The following is a 20,891-nucleotide window of genomic DNA, read 5'->3' on the forward strand; positions in this document are numbered from 1 at the left end:
AAGTACAGTAATATATTATTTTATGAGGTTTTCCTTTATCAGATAATTTGATATTTAATTTATACCTCTAGGAAAACTTATCATACTTAATATAGACTGTTTGTAATGCACTTCCAACATTAAATGATATATCAATGTTAAACTGATACAAAGCTCTTAAGGATGCACAAAGGTCAATGGAGACACATATCATCAAATTCTTCTTTAAAATAGATTCATTGAGATAAAATTATGAAAGACAATGAACTGAATCTATTTCTGTTTGAAAATCTTTATTTAAGAATAAGCTAATATTTTAATATTGAAAATGCTTGTTGATCTTCCTGTTTTTGACAGATGGTCTTTGAAAAGTGGTGTCTTCAGCTTCTTCACTCTGCTGAAAAAAACACAAAGGTATTTAGAAAAATATTCTCATGTAAGTTTAACTTTGAATGTACAGTAGGTATAAAACACCTACAGAGCCCTGTAAAAATGATACAATGCAGTGATATCAAAGGGAGGGGGATATCCAAAGGAAAAAGAAACACAAATTGTAGGAAAATAAAACCTTAAACAATGTAGCTGCAAAAAATGTGAACTTTTTTTTAAAACTGGGGATGTGGTAGTTCATATTTAACCACTACACTTAAAGCTGGATCTGTAAAGACGCGTCTTCATTTAAAGTTTTGGAATGAACTTAAGCTGTTCCAGTTGTTTATTCCCAAGAGGTCTCAGTCATATCTCAGGAGAAAAGCCATGGTCTGCAGTTTTCAATAAATTTAGAATATCTTATTGTCAAAGGTATTGGTGAGGATACGTTTTCAAAACATTTACCAAGGCATTAGTTAGGAATACACTAAATGTATTCTTTATCAATCAGGAAAACATATGGACCAACAGTAATATCCACAAGAACTGTATGTCCATCTACAATTAATGAAAGCATAAAAACAGAATTGGTAATAGAGGTTGCTAAAAAGCCTATGGTGAAATTTATTTAGCAGCAGAATTTCTTGGTAAGTCTTGTTATATTATTCATGTCTGAGCTATAGGGTACAGTTATAAGAGGCCTTTTCTGAAAAGAAAACATAACATTTTGAAAAACTCATTCTACAAAAACCACATGTAAAAAAGGTGTATTGTCTCACAATAAAACAGTTATACCTTGTGGCCACTATCCCAAAGGGACTGCTTGGCTTAAAACTGCTCATCCCTAAAATAAGACCATGCACTGTGATGTATAGTGGGGGAGCAGTCTGCGTCCTGAGACCGTCAAAACTATGGCCTCGTGAAATTAAAAGGAATTACAAAACAGCTAAGGTGGCAGAAAACATTCAGGTTTCATCTAAAAAGTTAAAAAGAAATTTAATCTGTAGTGTCATACCAAACCAAAGTACAGATATAGATAGAAAAAAAAAAGAATAGTTTTTTTCTTAGGGATATAGTTTAAAAATTGACTAGCCAGTCAATTTTTAAACAGACCTAACTCCAGTAAGAATCTTCATGTGGGATAGTGCTGGAGGAAGAACATAGCCTCCAAGTTCAGAGCATTTTTTAAAACAAATGGAGTACTGCATTAAAATCAATAAAGCATTAATTAAAAGGTTTGCATATTAATGTAACATTTTTCTAACAACTCCACCACCTTTGCAAAAAATATTTCATTTTGTTCTCAACTTAGTTTTGCAGGTAACAGGTCAGATCAAAACAGGAGGAAGATCTTAACAAAGCTTCACAAGCACTTGCCATTTTAACAGGGCTATTTGCACTTTTTATATCCAATGTAAGAGCGGCCTTGTTTTAGTCTTACCTTTAATACTGAGCACTGTGGAGCATTCAGCTCGTCCTAAGCTGTTTTCTGCAACAACGGTATACTCGCCTACATCTTTGGGACTAACATGAAGGATCAGCAAGGAGCAGACGCCACAGGTGTTGGAGATGTAATAGTTTGTATCTGTGTTTATATTGACGTGGCTTCGATACCACGTGATACGAGGGGCAGGGTTTCCCCTCACTGCACAGCTCATATAGCATTCATAGCCCAGTGTTGCAGTTTGAGGCTTTAAAAGTACAATGAAGGTAGGAGTGCATCGTAGGTCATAGTCCTTAGTTTTTGGTTTAGTTATCACAATTTTTTCTGCAAAGACATGAGACAGTGTTGTAATAAATGTAACTAGTTTGTATACTGAGATAACATAGGATACATGAACACACCTTTCTTTTTTTCGGTCCCCCAGATTGGGGATTCTGAGGGTGCTGATGTACCCATGTCATTTTTGGCGTAAACTCGAAAATGATACTCCCTTCCTTGCACAATGTTGCAAACTGTGAACCTGTTATTGAAGAGCCTATCAGCCACTGTGGTCCATGTGTGCTTAGTGGAGTCCAATTTGGAAACTGTGTAATGGAGACGATCATCACGCTTCTCATCAAGAGAAGGTTTCCAGATCACAGTCACCGTTCCAGGAACATTCTCCTCTAGTTCCACTGGTCCAGGAGGCTTTGGATCATCTAGTAACACAATTCATAGTTTCACCAACATAAGACAATTTAAAGAGATCCAAAACTTACAGATAACAATGATAGCTTTACCTGTTACTCTTACTTCCATACGAAAGGTTTCCTGTCCAACAATATTTTTCACCAAGACAGAGTAGATGCCTGTATCAGAGCGTTCGGAGGTGGGAATCAATAGCTGAGATGAGCCATCAGAGTTACTGACTGTAGCGCGTTTTGTCACTGGCACGTTGTCTTTTAACCATGTAATCTCTGGCCGTGGGGAGGCCTATTTAAAAAACAAAACAAAAAATAAAACAAGGCTGATCATACATACCCTTGCAAATTCATTTATTATCTTGAACTTTTTCCCTCTTGTCATATTAAAACCAAAAACTTAAACACATTTATGACGTTTTTATGAAACAGAACAACAAAAATTGAGAAAAAAAAAAACGTCTTTTTTCCTATTTCGTTTCTACAGTTTAAAATCTGATATCTGATGTGGCATGCATTTGTAATTAGCCCCATTAACTGTTATACAATGTCAATGTCAAAGTCAAAGAACACAACAGATAAGATTTTTGGAGAACTTTAAAGCAGCAGTAGATTATAAACAATATCCAACACTTTGGGTATCAGATGACTTTTCTATTCGCCATCCAGAGAGAAATACTGGACAAGCATAAAGCAAAGACATGGAATGGCTGTAAACCTGGACTGGCTTGCTGGGATAAAGAAGCAGCTTAAAGGCAAATTGTAACGTTAGAGGGCCTGCTGTGATACACCTCTCATGTATGAAAGTCTGTGTACAGGGAAAGTTCTAGTCTTGCATTCCACAAAAGAAGTTAGCCACTTCTCCAGTGATTTCCAATTTTGCTCCTCAAACACTCTTGTCCTGAATGTTTTAGGTGCCATCTTGCTTCTATAAACCTGACTTATATGAATGAGTCAGATGAATGGCAGGTATATAAACGGGCTTCTTTACCACTTGAAGGGCGCTGGGGTGCTAAGGCAATATTTTGAATCAGGTTTGTTGGAAAAGGAACTCATCGGAAAAATTAGGTAGTTGTAAATTTGAGGACCAGATTTTGAAATATTAATTTAATTGATGGAACAAACATTTTCTGTTTTAGCATTTACAGAAACACTGCAATCACCCTGATAATATCACACCAACAGCGAAAGATAGTAGAACATCTAAAGAAGAATTATATTTTTAAATCTCCAATTACAAACGGCTAACTGTTATAATAGTTCTGATACAGCTAAATAGCTGAACAGATGTAAAAATTATGGGAAATTAAAGCTAACAGAAAGCCCATAAGATGGTTGTCACTCTGTCTGCATCACATATCTTCAGACTCACACATGTGATTTTAATTCAGAATAACTCAGTGAGTAAAAATTTTTATTTTTTACAGAACTGGAAGCAATCCAGGATATTGTATCTCTCTGTGCACAATATCTTAAAAAAACATAGTATTAGTTTGTGATGTAAGCCAGTAGGAATACAGCACAGTGTTTCTTTTTTAATTCAGTTCAATGTATCCATATTGTGCCAAATCAAAACATGTGTGAGAAAAAGCATTTTAAAGAGACAATTCTATTAAGGCATCAGCCCTGCTAAAACCTCATAGAATACTTTAAAGTTTTTGGTTGTAACATGAAACAATAAATAAAGTAAATTTTATTAAAAAAATAAAAAAAAATCCTTACCAATGACTAGAGTAAATCTTACCTCAAAGCTTACTGTTATTCGTACAGAGTTCCCTGCCCTCACAACCATGAAACTCTTCATCTTGTTGTTTGTGAACCTTGGCCTTACTTTATTAGGGACAACAAAATCGGTTTTAGTTTAATTCAAGGTAAACATGGAAGGCTAGATTTAAGTGCATCATAACAGTAAAATGTAAAGTTATAATTATTTGATGACATACCAGGCAAAGGCATTGCAAGAATATAATTTGGCAGCTCCTCGGGTATGCTTTCTCCCCCATCATTTACTGCAATGACTCTCACCCAGTACATTTCCATAGACCTAAGGCCTTTCACATTAAATGAAGTCATAATAATAGGGGTGCTGTTACAACGGGACCATTCAATGCGATCTGCCTGACGAATCTCCACAAAATATCCTTTAGCTTCATCCTGTATGCCTGGTTTATCCTCAGGTTTGGTCCAAGTCACAACCATGTTGGTGTAAGATGTTTCTGTCACCTTCAGGCCTATAACTTTACCAGGAGGCTCTATACGAATACAAAAAAATGTTTTAATTAATACAGGCTTATTATGATCAGTAACTTCAACAATAATTTCTCACCATACATATTTTTTAACAAAATATTTGTAATACGTACTTTTAGGGTCCCGCGCAAAAACAAATTCTGATGCGTTGCTAAATTCACCAGCTCCTGAGAGGTTTATGGCACAAACTCTGAACTCATATGCCATACCTTCCACAACATCCCTCACTGCATACTTTTTCTCTACAAGCCATTTAAAGCACACACAAAAAAAACAAATACAAATGTACTTATATTCTCATGCTATTTGCATATACTGTAAGTAGGTATCCATACAGCAAATACCTTTTATTATCTCATCTGGTGCATTCACAACAGTCCAAAGATTACTTCCTTGTTTGCGTTTTTCTAAAATATAGCCCAAAAGACGTGACCCTCCAGTAATAGCTGGTGAAGACCAGGAAAGTTTGATACATTCATTAAATGCACTGACCACCTTTGGGGGAGCTGGAGGGCCTGGAAAAGCTGAACAATGCAAAACAAAAAATATTTCCCTTCATGTTACTCAATCCACATTTATTCATAATAGAAACTTGCAAAATTAGCTATATCTAACTCTGGATTCATCTCTTAAATTTAGTTTCTGATTTTTTTTTTTTTTTTTTTACAAATAAACACATTCCACAAATTGTTCTAACATTGTTTTAGCTTACCAACTCTGCCAGCTTGCATTTCGTCAGTTTCCATCACTTCACTTATTCCCTCTGAAGTTACTGCCCAGATGCGGTAACAGTACTTCCGTCCACGATCAACATCTGTGTCCCGGTAGATGGGCACGCCTGGGATTTCACCAATTTTCTTCCAGGTGTTTCGTCCCACTTGCTGACGCTCCAGTATATAGTTAGTCACAGGTGACCCGCCGTCATCCTTTGGAGGCCGCCACTTAAATTCAATGCATGATGCTGAACTCTCAGTGACCTCTGCTGGACCCATGGGGGCGGATGGCTTGTCTAAAACATTAAATACTTTATGAAGCTTGAAGTATATTGACTAGTTACAATGGTATTTTTTTTATAATGGTATAAAAAAAATCTAGTGTTTTTCGTAGCCACATCCACACTTTCATCTCTATATTTATCTAAATATATATTCAGAATTTAAGGAAACAGTGTCATATGTTTACTCCAAGAAGTACCAGAATCTAGTATTAATCTAGTTTTTTAAACTAAAACTTTGGTCCAGTTAGAATTTTAGAAATCTTACTTTCAACTTTTTGACTGATTAAAACAAAGGCCCTTTTTAATAGCTTGTCCAGATCATCTTTAAATGGCTTCTATTTAGAAGAAAACATGTTTTTTAGTTCTATATTGTTTTATTGGAGTTTTATTAATACCTTAATATGTATTTAGACATAAATACCTTAATTATTGTTCTTTTTTATAATTTTTTTTTTTTCATAATGCATCTCTTTTTCTTAATAAGAATATACCATGATTATGCTTTAACTTTTATTAGTAAGGTGATAGTTAGGATTTAGTAATAATTTAGCGGCCTAAAAAGGTGGGGTTGAGATGGGTCTTAAATATGTCCATCGCACTTACAATATATTTTTTAAGCAAATCTTATGAGTTGTTTTTTTCAGTCAAAGCAGCCTTTCACTTAATGCTGTAAGATTTGTGTTTTTGTTTTGTAAGGGGATAGACTTAAATACAACCTTTACTACTAGCTGTGTGATTTTTGATACCATTATGTTTATTGCTTTCTGCATTGTTGTAAGTTACTCACCAAGAACAATAAGCTGTGATACTGCTTCCGTAAAGCCGTGGTCGTTCCTTATCTTTATCTTGATCTCTCCAGTGTCCCTTCTCTGGCATCTAATAAGGAGCAAGCGACTGTGACTTGCAGATTTTTCAATTCTTACACTGTTGTCATCTTGCAGCTCATCGCCGTCTCTGTACCACTGAACTTTAATAGGTTTGTGGCCAATGAACTGCAGTTTGAAGATGGCGTTGTGTCCCACTTTAAGTGTCAAAGGCCTGGTGAAGGCACTGAGGTCTTCTGGGTCAAACCTCGGAGGATCTAAAAATATCAGTCCTATTAGATTGATTTCAGAGTTTTGACATTATTATTTTTTTTATTGACAATCAATCAAACCTCTGATGTTAATCATTGCCTCTGTCTTACGACCATCTGCTTCAAAGCGATATTTCCCAGAGTGCTCCACACTGCACTGCATTATTACTAATTTATGGATGGATCCATTCATAGTGATAGAAATATTATCATCTGGGTATATCTGTTAAGATTAAAACCAAAAAGATAAAATATCTCAAACATAGCAATTGAAAGTTATTAAAGCGAGAAACACTGCAATGTCAAATGTGCTACTATTCTAAAGCATTTAGAAGGAAAAACCTTTTTCCCATCTCTAAACCAGACTCCTTCACAGTCATCACGGCTGAGCTTGCATGTTAACTCAGCACTCTCATGGATAATTGCATCGATATCTGACAAACCCTGGATGAAGTGAACGCCTGGATCTAGGGAAATCAAGAAAAAGCCAAAAGTTTAGCTTAGTTATACTGTACATTTCATAACAAGAAAATTCAATCATATTTTCATTTAAATTTCTTTAAAGCCATTCGCCAACCATACATAACATCATCATTAGTACTGACTGGTTAAGTGCATATATGTAAAAGTACAGTGGAGGTTTTCGCGAATATCTGAAATGACCCACCCTCTTCATTTAAAAAGAAGAGTTGCATATGCACATTCCTGTACCCAAGAGGGCCCGCCTATTGAACACGTGTGCAAGAACGCACAAGCCCATTTTTCCTCTTGAACGCTCTGCTTAAAAGTTACTGTTTGCATGGTTCACACAAGCTTACTTTCCAAAAGAATATGTGAAATTTTTCCACTATGTCAGACTTACCACCGATAAGTGAAAATGGGGACGAGCACGTAGCACGGCATTGTGTAAACATACTACCAGAACGATATCAATTAGGGGGATCACTTATTTTGATGATCCATCAGAAAAAAAGAGTATCCTCCACTATGACTTCAACATTACACCTCTTACATGGTGGGACATTTATCATCTGGTGAAGTGGGTATCTATAAAGTAGGCAAACTGAAATGACTAGTAGGTACAGCTAACAAGAGCTACTCTGCATTGGTCAGTATAAGGCTATATGACTTAAATAAACAAGCATAACATTTGTATATATCTTTGCTTCACATTCATTGCAAACATAGACCCCAGATGGTACAGATTTTTTTTTTCCTGAAACTTTAAAAAACAAAAACTACAGTTTGATTATTTGTAACTGCTTATATGTGCTGCATCGTTTTTTCTACTGCTCTTTGTGTAATGTATGTTTTTCTTTGTCAGAGAGTATGGATTATAATACATTCTGAGGAATAGAAACTAGTATATATGTTGTTCTTTGAGATCAGTGCTCCTTTAAATAGTCTCCCCTTTATTTCAAGGCAATCAACAGTATACAATATGGATATTTCAGGAAAAAATATTTCCATTCAATGAAAGTTGTCTTTTAACTCACAGCACATAAAATATCTAAAATATTCCAATGTCATAACACCTTTAAGTGTAAAGTGGAGTCATTACATAAAGGTCTTGTGGAGTCTTCAATTTGTTCATCCATGTACGGTAAAAAAGGGTATATGACCACACATTGTAAGATTCATGTAAATCTATTACATTGCAAATTCCCATTTTTAGATAATTTTAACACACACCTGTTAAATAAACCTTACCATATTAGTTTATATGACAAAGCTTATTTATTTGAAATAAATAATTATCAGGTTTATGTATTAAGTATTAATAAAGTAAACTTACTCAAAATTAATACAAATTAGTGTATTTATTTCAAATACATTGCAATTATTCTTTGAATTGAATAAAATGAACCAGAATATTATGCAATTTAACCAAAATAAACTTTATGAATTTGAAATAAATACACTCATTAGTATTCATTTGATCAGGGATCACTTATTAATTAAAAAACATAAATCTGCCCTTTACGTAATTTACTTATAAAAGCCATATTAAATTAATGAATGGGGATCATGGAAGGTTTGTTTAATAGGTTTGTGTTGAAATTATAAATGAGGAATTTGTATGTAAAAAATTTACACAATTCTTAAAATTGTGTTGAAATATATCTGTGACTGTAGCAATCTTTAAAATCGCTCTACAGTAAGGAAATTTTAATTACATTTGGTGGTAATGTTATTAAATAACTAACCTCAGTGTAAAAGATGAATGAACCACAGTTGAAAGTTGGCTGATAAATGCTCCCTAAGAAAAATCCAGTATTATAGAAACATAATTTGCTGTAACTAAATGATTACTCACCAATCAGGGAATCTGTAATCAGAGGGACTTGTCTTTTACGTCGTGGGTGGTTGAAAGCGCTGCTCATGTTTTCATCCTCTTCACATTCACCATGGTCTTCAGAAAACACAAACTTCCCTTTTGAATACAAAAATATATATTATTGTCATGGTTTTTAATCTATTCAAGCAGTTGCATCTTAAAGTCGCCATGATGTAGCTCCACATATCTGCCAACAACGGTGGGTAGAATTTAAGTATCATAATTCTAACTGAACTAAAATCCTTCCTTCTGTTTTAATGTTTCATTTTTTAACCCACTGCAGTAATTTGAGGTATAGTAAATAGACGGTAAAAAGTAGATATTGCTACTGGAGGTACATTGCTCTCTCCTTACACTCTCCTCTGCCTCAAAACTGCCAAATATCTTGTCTTAATGTGAATAAACCTGGGCAATTAAATTATTTGTTTACTCATTAAATATTGAGAGATATTGAGGTGTGTAGTACTGCTCTGACCATATAATCTCTAATGTTGCCTTTAATCAAAACAACAATTTCATGCAGTATTAGGAATTTATGATATAATACCATTGACAGAATTTTTCTCTGTTGTGATTTCCTTTAAAACGTGTTGCCGTTTTCCTTGGTCAGCAGAGCCTTCGTTCTCATTAGTGTTATTTAGTTCATCACCACTTTGTTGTCCATTATCTGTGAGAAAGATAGTATTCTTAAAATATTTTGAAAATGCAAAAGAATTGCAGTTCTGCTTGATTGCAAAATATGCCCAACAATCATTTGTAAATAAACTGTGAAATTGACTGGGATAATGACCTTTTACAAGAATGGAAGCTAAAAGTTTTATTTGCTATCTAAGATGAAATTGCTTCTAAAGTTTTTCCTTACTCCTTTGATAGTTTATTTTCCTTGCAAACATTCACTTGTGTTTTTCTTTTATTGCAATGTAAGTCAGTAAGTCAGTTTTACTGCAAAGTTGAGAATGAAACATCTCTAGTGGAACTGTACAGAGTTCAATAGGCATTAAATCTGAAGCTTATGGAGAATTGTTTGATTACCATCAGGTGGAATTTTGACAGCTGTTGCAACACTACTGTATGGCAGCTCATAACCCTTTTCAAATCGTAGTTTTGTTATTTTAAATTACAGACGATTTTATAAGATCAGAATCCATTTGATACCTGATGTCGCTTCTTTCCAGTGGACATTCTTTGTTTTCCTCTGAGTTCTTGCTTCCTTATCCAAACTACTTTTTCCTCTGAATTGACTCTGTTGTTCGACATCATCACATTGATCTATATAATTTGCAGACAAACACAAACCCATAGTATATTTCTGAATATAAAAATAAACAATGGAGAGAACAAAGTTGAACTATTTTCACATGTCATTAAGGGAGCAGTTTTACTTTCTCTGAGATGTTTGTCACCGATTACTTCACTCTCTGCCTCTTGATCTTGTTGAGGTTCCCCTTTATTAGAATCTAGCAATAATTAAATATGAGAGACAGCTTAGCTCTGAAATCAGTGCTATTAAAGTTATAGTTACTGATACTCCAAAATGAAAGGCTCTTTTTTTATGCAGATAAAAAAAAGAAGAAACAAAATGTTTCTGAAACCCTTTCTCAGTAATTTAAATGAATATATAGAGTAAATGGTCTAACTTTAAACATCAGATAGCTAAATATTCATGAATTAAATAATTTTAAAAACTCAATAGGTTAAGGAAGTTGATTTAAAACAAACCTGACCTGTTTCTGTGTTAGAACCGACTTGATCTTTGTGGTGTATTTTCTTGATTAGATTATCATCTCTCACTTTTTCTTCTACTTCTGTCATACCATAATCGGTAGAGGTTGTTATGGTGGCACCTCTGGTGTTTTTTCTCTCTTTGAATAGAAAAAAACCCAAATTATCTTAACTGTCTAAAAGCTAAAAATGTGTAACAGTTCACAGTTTAGCAAAGAGGGAAAAAAGCAACAATTATTTGTTTTAGCCTAAAGATCCTTTGTAACACTCATTTTAGCCAGCTGTGGAACTGGATTTATAGGATCTTACCTGTCATTGTATTGAAACCAACTTGACCACTCTGTTCTTTCTTTATTAGGTCCCCTTCTCTCAGTTGCTCTCCTGTCTCTATCACATCAAAATCTCCAAATGTTGATTCAGCATCATCTTTGGTATTTTTCCTTTCTTTAAAAATAAGGAAAAAAAAACAACATCTATATTAAAGAATTTAATAGCTAAATATCAATGAATTGATTCCAGCAAAGTGGAAAAATCTTCAACAACATCTATAATAATAACATTCATTTTTAGCAGATTGGGGAACTAGAGTTGTTGTGTCAAATATAGCCTTTACCTGGAATTATGTTACAAACAACTTGATCTTTGTTGTGGAATTTCTTCTTTAGGTCGCCTGTTCTGAGTGGTTGTTCTGCTCCTGTTTCATGCCCAGAATACTCCATTGCTGTTAAAGTGTTATCTTTTGAGTTAGCCTTCTGCGTTTTACCAGTTTTTTCACTTTCACCACGGTGCCCAACATGGGGTAAAATATCCTCTCTCAGTTTTTCTGTTTCTGAGTATTTTCCTTTCACAGCTTTTAAAATCTTCTCCATTTCCTCTTGAATTTTCATCTGCTGTTCTTTAGCCACTTTTTCCAAGTCGCTCTGAGCTCCAGCAGCTTTTGCGGTTTTATGGATTAATTTCGTACCACCATCTGCAGGGTTGTGCTGATCTTCAAGCATATGAGGCACAACAACAACAAAAAATACATCTTTTTAACAATTGCTTACCCCAGCACTGTGGCTTTTATTATATAATTATAGCATACCTTCCACCACCAGCCATGCACTACAGGATATAATTCCTGCAATAGCAGAATAGATTCCCTTGTCCAGTTTAGTGCAGTTCCTGATGAGGAGCCGATGAATGAGCTTGTTGTCAGATACAGTTATACTGTATTTCTCCCCATCTTCCAGAACAATGCCTTTTTTTATCCAAGTGATTTTGGGTAGAGGGTGCGTTAGCACACACTCGAAGAGAGCATCATCATTTTCTTCAGCTTTAATCTCTTGAATTTTTATCATAAAATCCACATTGGACACTAGAAGGCAAATGGCACATACAAAAGATGATAACCCCTTTTATTAAAAGTGTTACGCGTAATACCTACAATTATTGGTATACTTTCAATATGACTGCGTAAAGAAAACAGAAAGTGCAATTTTTAAAGAGGTCTTAAACCGAATTTAATTTGTAACTTACATTTGAACCCTGTAAGTAAAATGTCTTTTTTAGGACTGGCGTGATTTAGCTGTGTGTTGTGGCGGTTAGCCTCCTCAGGGTCACCTATATATATTCCTGTGTCACTTTGTACCAGGCCTTCAATTTTGATGCAGCTTTTCGTCCCAAAACTCTGATTACACTGTTCTTCTGGAACACTGTCCCAGGAATTCATAATATCCTGCAACAGAGGCACAGAGGATTTTGCCAAATATTTGAGCTAAAATCCCAACTTCAGTCAAGCAAATACTTCTGTGAAGCATGTGTTCTGACTTAAAAGAAAAAAAAAAACATTATGAATGGGACAGCAGTCAGAGAAACGCTGCCATGGATTTGGATAGTACTGATTCAATGGTCACACCGATGTTAAATTGCATTTTGAAATATTATTACAGCTTCAACATTTTTAATGCAAAATTATGATAAATGAAATAATACATTGAAACTAACTAAAAATATATATTAAAAAGGTTGTCAAAAATTTATATAATTTCAAATGTTTAAAAATAGGTTTTACCAGAATTTGTTAAATTAATTAAAATAATTATGGTAAGTTGGATACTGTTTTATAGTTCGGAGTTACAGAAAGGAACACAGATTGTCCACAAATCATAAATAGAAACAGATGGTGTAAAGGGGCGTGTCTTTCTTGCTTTTAATAAACCTACACGCTCTGCTGCAGTAGTGAGCCTTTTAGATCTCTTCCAGGGGGAGAGCACTGATTTTCTTTTATGTGCTAACCACTCACTAGGGAGCTACTCTGTCAACCATTGATACAGTATATGCTGTTCTTTGGTTGTGTCTGGGAACCAAATTACATCCAAATCGGGTCATCTCTTCTGGTGCTTAACTTGCGTCCTGTGTGAGTTTAATTGAAAGTCGGCAGCTGTGACGGCATAAAGAAGCTTGCATGTAAAGCACCAAAGTTATATTTTTTAAGCAGTGTGATTATAACAGTAAGCTCATTTTAAACAAAGTTTTACTGTTACTTATGTTGTTACATGTTACTGAATGAATACATTTCTAAAAGAAAAATGTGGGAAGGAAAATATCAGCTTGCATACCTTCTGTTTGTCTTTTTCCTTCTTTTTCCTCTTCTCTTCAAGCTTCTTCAGGATCATGTTTAAATCCACAACACCGTATTCAGAACAGATGCTTTCATAGTCTCTTTTATCTGCATTTAGCATTACATCCCAGAAAGTTTCATCATTCTCACCACCTGGTGTCTGTGCTTTACTGTAATATTGGGCAAATACTAAATGTCATGTATTATAATAAATGCGCTTTATAATACCATTTCAGACCAAACATGCTTGTATTGAGTTGCTTGGGATGCTTACCTTTTCTTTAGCAGTTTTCTGAAATCTTCAGGATTTGTTGAGACTATAATGAAAAAGAACTACTGCTTGTCACTTTTTTACACTGTGTATTATAAAGTATTTCATCTTCTACTGTACAAAATGTAAAGTTTTTACTTTTATTACCACACTGATTATTTCAAATCATCACACAACCTTTAATATCAGAAATAGATATTAAATATATATATATTTTTTCAAATTTATATTTTTGATATGAGTTAACCGTGGGTAAAAACATTTCTACTGAGTGTCATTTCCCTATTCACACACTGGGTAGATTCCTGCCCTCTGGTACTGTATAGAGAGAAATTTACATAAATGAAAACCGTCAGGCAGAATAAAGTAGGCTAAAAATTGCGCACCTCATGTCTTGATGTAAATAAAATAAAAAATAAAAAAATGTGATATATAAATTTACTGATGAGTATTTGCTTAGAAAGGGTGTACATTAAACTGAAAGTAACATGTTTTGTAACTATGGTGATACTTTGAGAACTGTTTGTCTTCTCTAATTATTCTAGGAGCTCACCGATGGCTCGTCCAGGACAGGGTTCCCAATCATTGCAGCCCGTAACTCCAAAAAGGACAATGCAACATACTAGTGATCCCATAAAAATATTAAGATTACTTTAGTCTATATTTACTCATACATATAAAATAAAGCAGTTACATTAATTTTTAATAAATATTGAAATGTATTTTTTAACTATTTACTTTATAATTTACTTTATTTACTGATTACATATTTTACAATGTAGCTGTATATTTACAACTTAAAAACAAGTATTAAAATTCATAAATAATTGTTAGATCTACTTCTTTCATAGTAAATTTCTTTCATGGGACATCCTAAATGTACCTTAGGGATTACATCACATTCACAATGATAATGAAAACCATCTCTTGAACCCCCTTTTGGTTTCTTGTGACCCAAGCAGGAGTCCCAACCCATATTGGGGATGATCTGTTCAAGGAGGTCATGAAAGAACCAATTATAGGCCTCATTTGGCTAAGTTAAACCAATCGTGATTAACTTTAACCGCTAATAGGGCTAGATCTGTAACTTCTAGGATTAGGACCCCTAAGAGAACTGGAAATTCTGCACTCTCACAACATTAAGTGGTCTAACTATTTTTTATTTATTTTTTATTTTTTTTTATCAATTGTGTAGACCCTCCACTATGACTTAATCATGCAAAAGAAAACTTTTTCGTGGGAATGTCAAAGACTAATTGTGATCTGTGCACCAAGACACTACAAGAAGTATATAGTTTTAAGAGCCAAATGGTCTTAATATATTTAGCTTGGATAACTTTTAAATTGATTACATTGCAAAACTCTACATAAAACAACTAATTGAATACTGCTTTTTTGCTTAGTCAGATTATCTTTGTCTGGATTTTAGACAAAGATTTAGACAAAGATAATATTTTGGTGTTTTTCATGAACCAAAATGGGAGATAAATAATATCTCACATAACTGTTGGTGAATTAACAGATATTCAAGCAGTTTTTTTAGCTGTATGGTGAATAACTTTTGTTTTGGGGCTTGATTGGTAAGATAGCAAAAGAGAAATTAATTACTGTCTTGTAAATGATTTGTTACCCTTCTCAAGTATTTTGTACAGTCATACAGGATATAATACTTTGGCTCATGCCTAAAGATATTCATACTGTAGTTATTCTGTTTATACAGTAGTGCAAATGTATATATATATATATATATATATATATATATATATATATATATATATATATATATATATATATATATATATATATATATATATATATACACTTAATTGCCCACATAAAGCAGTTTACAATTAAGAATATAATCTTGAATAGTTCTTACCATCAAACACGTTTAACGTTGTGGTGCAGACAGCTTTGCCGCATTCATTCACAGCATAACATTTGTACGTATCGGCCTCCACTGCAGATACTTTGTGAATCTGAAAATGCATATTCCTACTTTAGAGCTTTTTTTTTAGTATTTTATCAAAGTGTGCATTCCAAAAAAAATTCAGCTGCTTACCTCTAATATGTGTTCCCCTGTTGATTCATCATATCTCCTTTGGAACCTCTCCTTGTCTGCTAAAGGTCCTTTAGCTCTTCTCCATGAAACCTCTGGCTTCGGCTCCCCTGTCACCACAGCCTTGAAAACAGCTAATTCTCCTAATGGAAATTTTAGGAGAATATTTTATTGTTCTGGTTTAAATACAACTGTGTTTTAGGTCATAATAGGGTATTAATACAAGACATTAATTCATATATGTTGTAGTTCTTTTTTATTTTGTTGGAATGTCTTTGTTAGATGTGAATGAAAAGCAGCTTAAAGACATTTATTTAATTGTTTTTTATTAAATTAAAAAACAAACCTTCCTTGACCGTAACTGGCATGGGTTTACAGCGGAAGTCTGGGGTGCTTTTACCCTCAGGCAAAGTTGATGTATACTGTGTGATCATCACCCCTGGGGTCTTGGATCTTCTGCGGATTACAGCTAAGTGGAGTTAAGAGAATATTAAGAGAATTATTTAATCAATAATCGTCTCTTTGTCTCCTTCATTTTCATATGAACAGACCAATTGTGCTTTCTTATTTGCTTTGCTTCTGCTTTGGCAGCAAATGGGAGATCTGGGAACAGAGTTTGCATTTACTGCCAGTAGATGGCAGAAGACATGTTACTAATGACTGCGTCCACTGAATATTGTACAATTCAGTAGTAGTTGTACTTACACATTTATTGCAACAATAAAATTAAATGTATTTTATAATGAAAAATTAAGCATGATATTAAAATTCTATTCTAAAAGACTTCCAACCTGTAAAGATTTATTCTTTTTAGTTTTCCCAAGGCCACAATCTATCCTATTTGTGAGGCAGCAAGAAGAAATAGTATTGCTAATCTATTCAGTCAGCAAAATTCTTACAATCAGAATCACTTTGTCAGCATTGCTTTTACAGTATTGACACCCTAGACCAAACTTGAAAAAAAGTAAAAACATAAAGAATTTGGATTTTCACGTGTACAGGACTGGGGATTTATGTATAGGTGATATGTTTTACATTAAGTGAGTGTTGTAAACATCTGTTAGAGGATATAGACTTATCAGATCTTTCCTTGTCATAAAAAACAACAGCGGATTGGAGATGGCAAGAGAAATAAATATATATATTTACTCTTTCATATCACTACTTCGACACTTAAAAAAATAGGTGTTTGGCCTAGAGGTCAGAGCAGTGCTCTTTTGCTCTGAGAAGGTTGCAAGTACCCGGTTTGATCCCTACAGCCTGCTTTCTTGGTCTCTAAGCAAGACCCTTAACCTTCCCTGGGCGCCATACAATGGCAGCCCAGTGCTCCCTAAGGGGATGGGTTAAATGCAGAGAGTTAATATCTCCATTGTGAGATCAATACATTTTAATTTCTATCATTGCTCTCTATAAGAAGCATTGAATTTTGTACAATTATTGTGCGTCAAAATGTTAGTTTATTAAAACCAAGATTATAAGCATGCAACATTTAAGAGATAATTCATCTTACCTGACTTATTGCCAGACACCTCATTAAAACGCTGAATGTACTGATGAACTATGGAGAAACCTGAATTAAATAAACAAAAAATAAATAACTATAGACCACATCATATCATCACAATTGTGTGGTAACACGCTGTTTTTGTTCGACATCACTTTTTCTGTAATCTGTGTGTTTGTTTGAACACATGGCAGTGTCAAAGCAGTCTCTTTGCAAACTTTATTTGACACTATTTCCATGGTTCCTTGCATTTGGCAGTGTGTGTTGGAGATTCATTGGAAGAAACTGGGAGAATTTTACATGAATTAAAGGGAAATACTCTACATGATGGTCTGGTGGCTAACTGGCCTGACTTCTTCCCCCTTGCCCACATCTTGGGAAAAGTTGTAAAAAGCAAGAGTTGATCTGTAAACAGAAAGAGATATGTGTTATTAGACATAATAAAAATAGAGATAAGTCAAGTGATGAAAAAATAAAATAAAATTAAGGCAATAAGAGTTGAGGTTTAGGTTATAATCTTTACTTTGCTTATTATTCCAAATCTCACTTTTCTGTTTGATTGTTAACTGCTATATTTGCTCATAATTATATACAAAGTATTTACACTGCAGCGCATTACTACAGCAACAAAGTACCCTCTTTACTTTTTAAAGAGAATTTGGACATATTTTAAATCATCTTCTAAAGTGCTGACTCTCCAGTCCATAGTTGCACAAAGAGTTTTGCAGCAGAGTGCCTTAGATGAAAGTTTACCTGGTGTCTCTGCTTCATTGAGCCTTTCAACAATCTAAGATTTATGAAAGTAAAAATCCATATCCCCTTGCACCTCAACCATTTCTCTGGAACATCCATGACCTAACTGTGTATTGATAGATTGATGCAATCTCCATTGTGCTGAAAAGGAAAAGAACGGCGCTTTTTTGCCATTATCCTCATCCACTTCATACTTCTCTACTTTTAGGATTTTGACTTTCCTAAACTAACCTTTATGTGAGTCCCAATTAGGGCTGAAACAATTTATCGGATTAATTGTGATTAAACGATTATTGAAATAATCATCATCTAATTTAGTAATCTATTAATCGTTAACTGGAGTATAGAGACTGTAAGATAAGCTTTTAGCTGACAAATCAACCCATTTAGCACAGCAGTAATTTCAAAATTGTAAAAGAATATGTAAACATATGCTCTATCCAGAACTCCTCAAGTGGAAATGTTTTAGTCTCACCTGGTTTAATTTTGTTAAAAATTTTCTTTATGGAACTTTGGCTATCTGATTATTACTCAATTAATTGAAAAAGTAATTGAGAGAATAATTGATTTGCTAAATAAACGTTAGTTGCAGCCCTATTCCCTATCAATTAGGATGCATGATAGTGACCGATAAAATAATAATATAATATAATATAATAATAATATCTGTTGCAATAAAATGACATTATTTCTTGCTTTAAAATCTCTCTGTGACCTCTCTCACTTTGAGCACTGAGTAATATATGCCATGTTTGTTCATATGCTGCAGTAAGACTCCCACTAAACAGACTGAAACTACTATTGGGATGCCAATTTAAACTCATTGAACTCACCGTATCATTCCCAACAAATACTGCACTACAAAGAGTTAAATAGGTCAATTTAGAATCTGTTTGTGTTGCTTTTTTTATTTAAAAAGATGAAGTTAACCTGTTGGTGTATTGTTCTGCAGTATGTGTATACTTTTTTGTTTTGTTTGTTTCTGATATAATTTATCTGAATCTTACTTGTAGGAATTACATGGTAGACTTAACTTTACAAGGAAATATCTGATTTAGCAAGTGACAAAAAAAAATGTTCACACTATGAGTCTTGTGAGTTTATACAAAATATTAATGCGGAAAATAATCTAATCTAACAGCAGATCAGAAAATAACTTTTAGAGTACTCTGGTTTTGGAATTACTTGTCATTTTCATTAGTTGGTTGATATATTGAAGTACTTAGTAATATGAGTAAATTAAATAATTACAGAATATATATTCTCATTTTAGTACTTTTTTATTTTTTATTTTTTAGATCTTTCTATATTTAACTGAACAGGGTGAAATAGCCAAAGTCTATTTTTAAGAAAAAAATGTATAATTCTTGAGCCATGCATTGAGTAAAGCTTATCAATGTCTTTAATGTGATCCTCTCAGATATAAGAATACCTAAGTCATATATACAAAGAAAAGAGTTGCTCACCTGTCTTCAGTTGTGTTCTAACACCGTCAACCGGTTGATTGTTGTGTTGTAAATGTCCTCCCTCTTATTGAATGTTTGACTAAATGACAAAAGGACTGGTAGATGTTTTTTGGACTGGCTGCTTGGAAGCATCCACTCTGTTTGACTGTTCAAAACTGAGCATGGTTGGGTTATATTATGATGGGTGATGTGGGTGAGGGTTGGGGTGAGACTGAATAAGGGGGGTCTTGGGGTGGGAAAAATGATTACCATGTGGAAAAGTGTGTGTCTGTGTGTGTGTGTGTGTGGGTGGGGGGTGCTATATGTCCTGTAGTAATTATTGAAAGACCTGATCATTTAGAGGACAGCTGCAATTCTTTTACTGATTATTTTAGATTTAACTAAATGCATGTTTGTGACAAAGTCACTCCAAGGTTGTTCATGTCCACAAGTTTTGTTAAACTAAACTAGTGGTTTTAACCAGTTTTTACTAAATGGTTTAAAGGCATCAAAAATTGCTTGTCATTTTGAAAAAAAATCAAATGTGTCCATATGTTGTTATTTCAAATCTAGAGCATGTAGGTGTGGCAAATATACAGAAATGATCACAGAGCAGTGGGTTCACCCTAATTTTTCTTCAAAATAAAATAAAAACTGCTGAAGGTCTGGACTTTAAAGCTTAATAGTAACTTTTACTGTATAGTGGAGTTCAACTTTTGGACATTATAAATATGCTTGCTTATTTTATTCAACTTCACAGTTGCCTGGATACCATGGGGTATCACATGTTGCTAACAAGGCACTAATCCATTTGTCTGCAGTGTGCTTCTAAAGTTACGATACATTACATAATCAAGGTTGTGGCATTTCTGTGGTACAGGCTCTTCCTGTAAAGTCTTTGATGCTGTTTTGTTTTTGGAAAGGGACAATCAAAGGAAGAACCAGGAGATATTGATCAAGGTCAGGCATCAGAATTTTGAAGTATTTTCACATTAGGATTCAAAGTGATTATGATTGCTTTAACGTGTGAACAAGGCACCATTCAAAGTCATGCTAAAAGGAACTGAACCTTTCCTATTATAAGGCATTTTTAATCAAAGCATGGTGAAGCTATATTGTCATAACACTTTCAAAGGGAGGCAGATTTTTGTTTTACATTAAAGAGTAATAGGGTGTGGAGATTACCGACTTTTAAAAGAGTTTACATAAAGTAAGTCTTCTTTAAGATGTTATAAGGTTCTTCAATGTTAAGGATTCCCTTTGAGCCATTTCTGTTACAATGCTGCTCTAATTCAGGTTTGATTTAGGGCCTTTACCTATGTGCAACACTGCCAAGTGCCTATAAGACTATATAAGATGACCCAAATATATTCCAAATCAGTAGGTGATATACATAGGTGGCT

At 34.0% G+C, this 20,891-nt stretch overlaps 1 protein-coding gene across 3 annotated transcripts; it reads right to left on the reverse strand.

The window, feature by feature from the left end:
- Positions 1-308: 308 nt before the first annotated feature.
- Positions 309-19,645, reverse strand: LOC107083907 (immunoglobulin-like and fibronectin type III domain-containing protein 1). Of its 3 annotated transcripts, none has more exons than XM_015373456.1 (29): positions 19,510-19,645; positions 17,615-17,695; positions 17,297-17,356; positions 16,133-16,255; positions 15,790-15,929; positions 15,607-15,706; positions 13,731-13,773; positions 13,455-13,626; positions 12,373-12,571; positions 11,939-12,211; positions 11,468-11,842; positions 11,164-11,298; positions 10,857-10,994; positions 10,515-10,589; positions 10,288-10,401; positions 9,680-9,799; positions 9,112-9,228; positions 7,137-7,261; positions 6,876-7,017; positions 6,507-6,800; positions 5,435-5,731; positions 5,067-5,246; positions 4,836-4,964; positions 4,416-4,724; positions 4,217-4,302; positions 2,572-2,764; positions 2,194-2,490; positions 1,790-2,116; positions 309-373 (listed from the first exon to the last, which is right to left on the reverse strand). In XM_015373456.1, the coding sequence occupies exons 2-29, from the start codon at positions 17,661-17,663 to the stop codon at positions 369-371; spliced, it is 4,617 nt and encodes a 1,538-aa protein (XP_015228942.1). In that variant the 5' UTR covers positions 17,664-17,695; positions 19,510-19,645; the 3' UTR covers positions 309-368. The 3 variants fall into 3 exon arrangements, with proteins under 3 accessions (XP_015228942.1, XP_015228941.1, XP_015228943.1); XM_015373455.1 differs by having other exon boundaries at positions 309-376; XM_015373457.1 differs by lacking the exons at positions 10,515-10,589; positions 10,857-10,994 and having other exon boundaries at positions 309-376.
- Positions 19,646-20,891: the final 1,246 nt, after the last annotated feature.

Source organism: Cyprinodon variegatus, unplaced genomic scaffold, assembly GCF_000732505.1.
Source record: "Cyprinodon variegatus isolate N-32 unplaced genomic scaffold, C_variegatus-1.0 Scaffold87, whole genome shotgun sequence".
Lineage (NCBI taxonomy): Eukaryota > Metazoa > Chordata > Actinopteri > Cyprinodontiformes > Cyprinodontidae > Cyprinodon > Cyprinodon variegatus.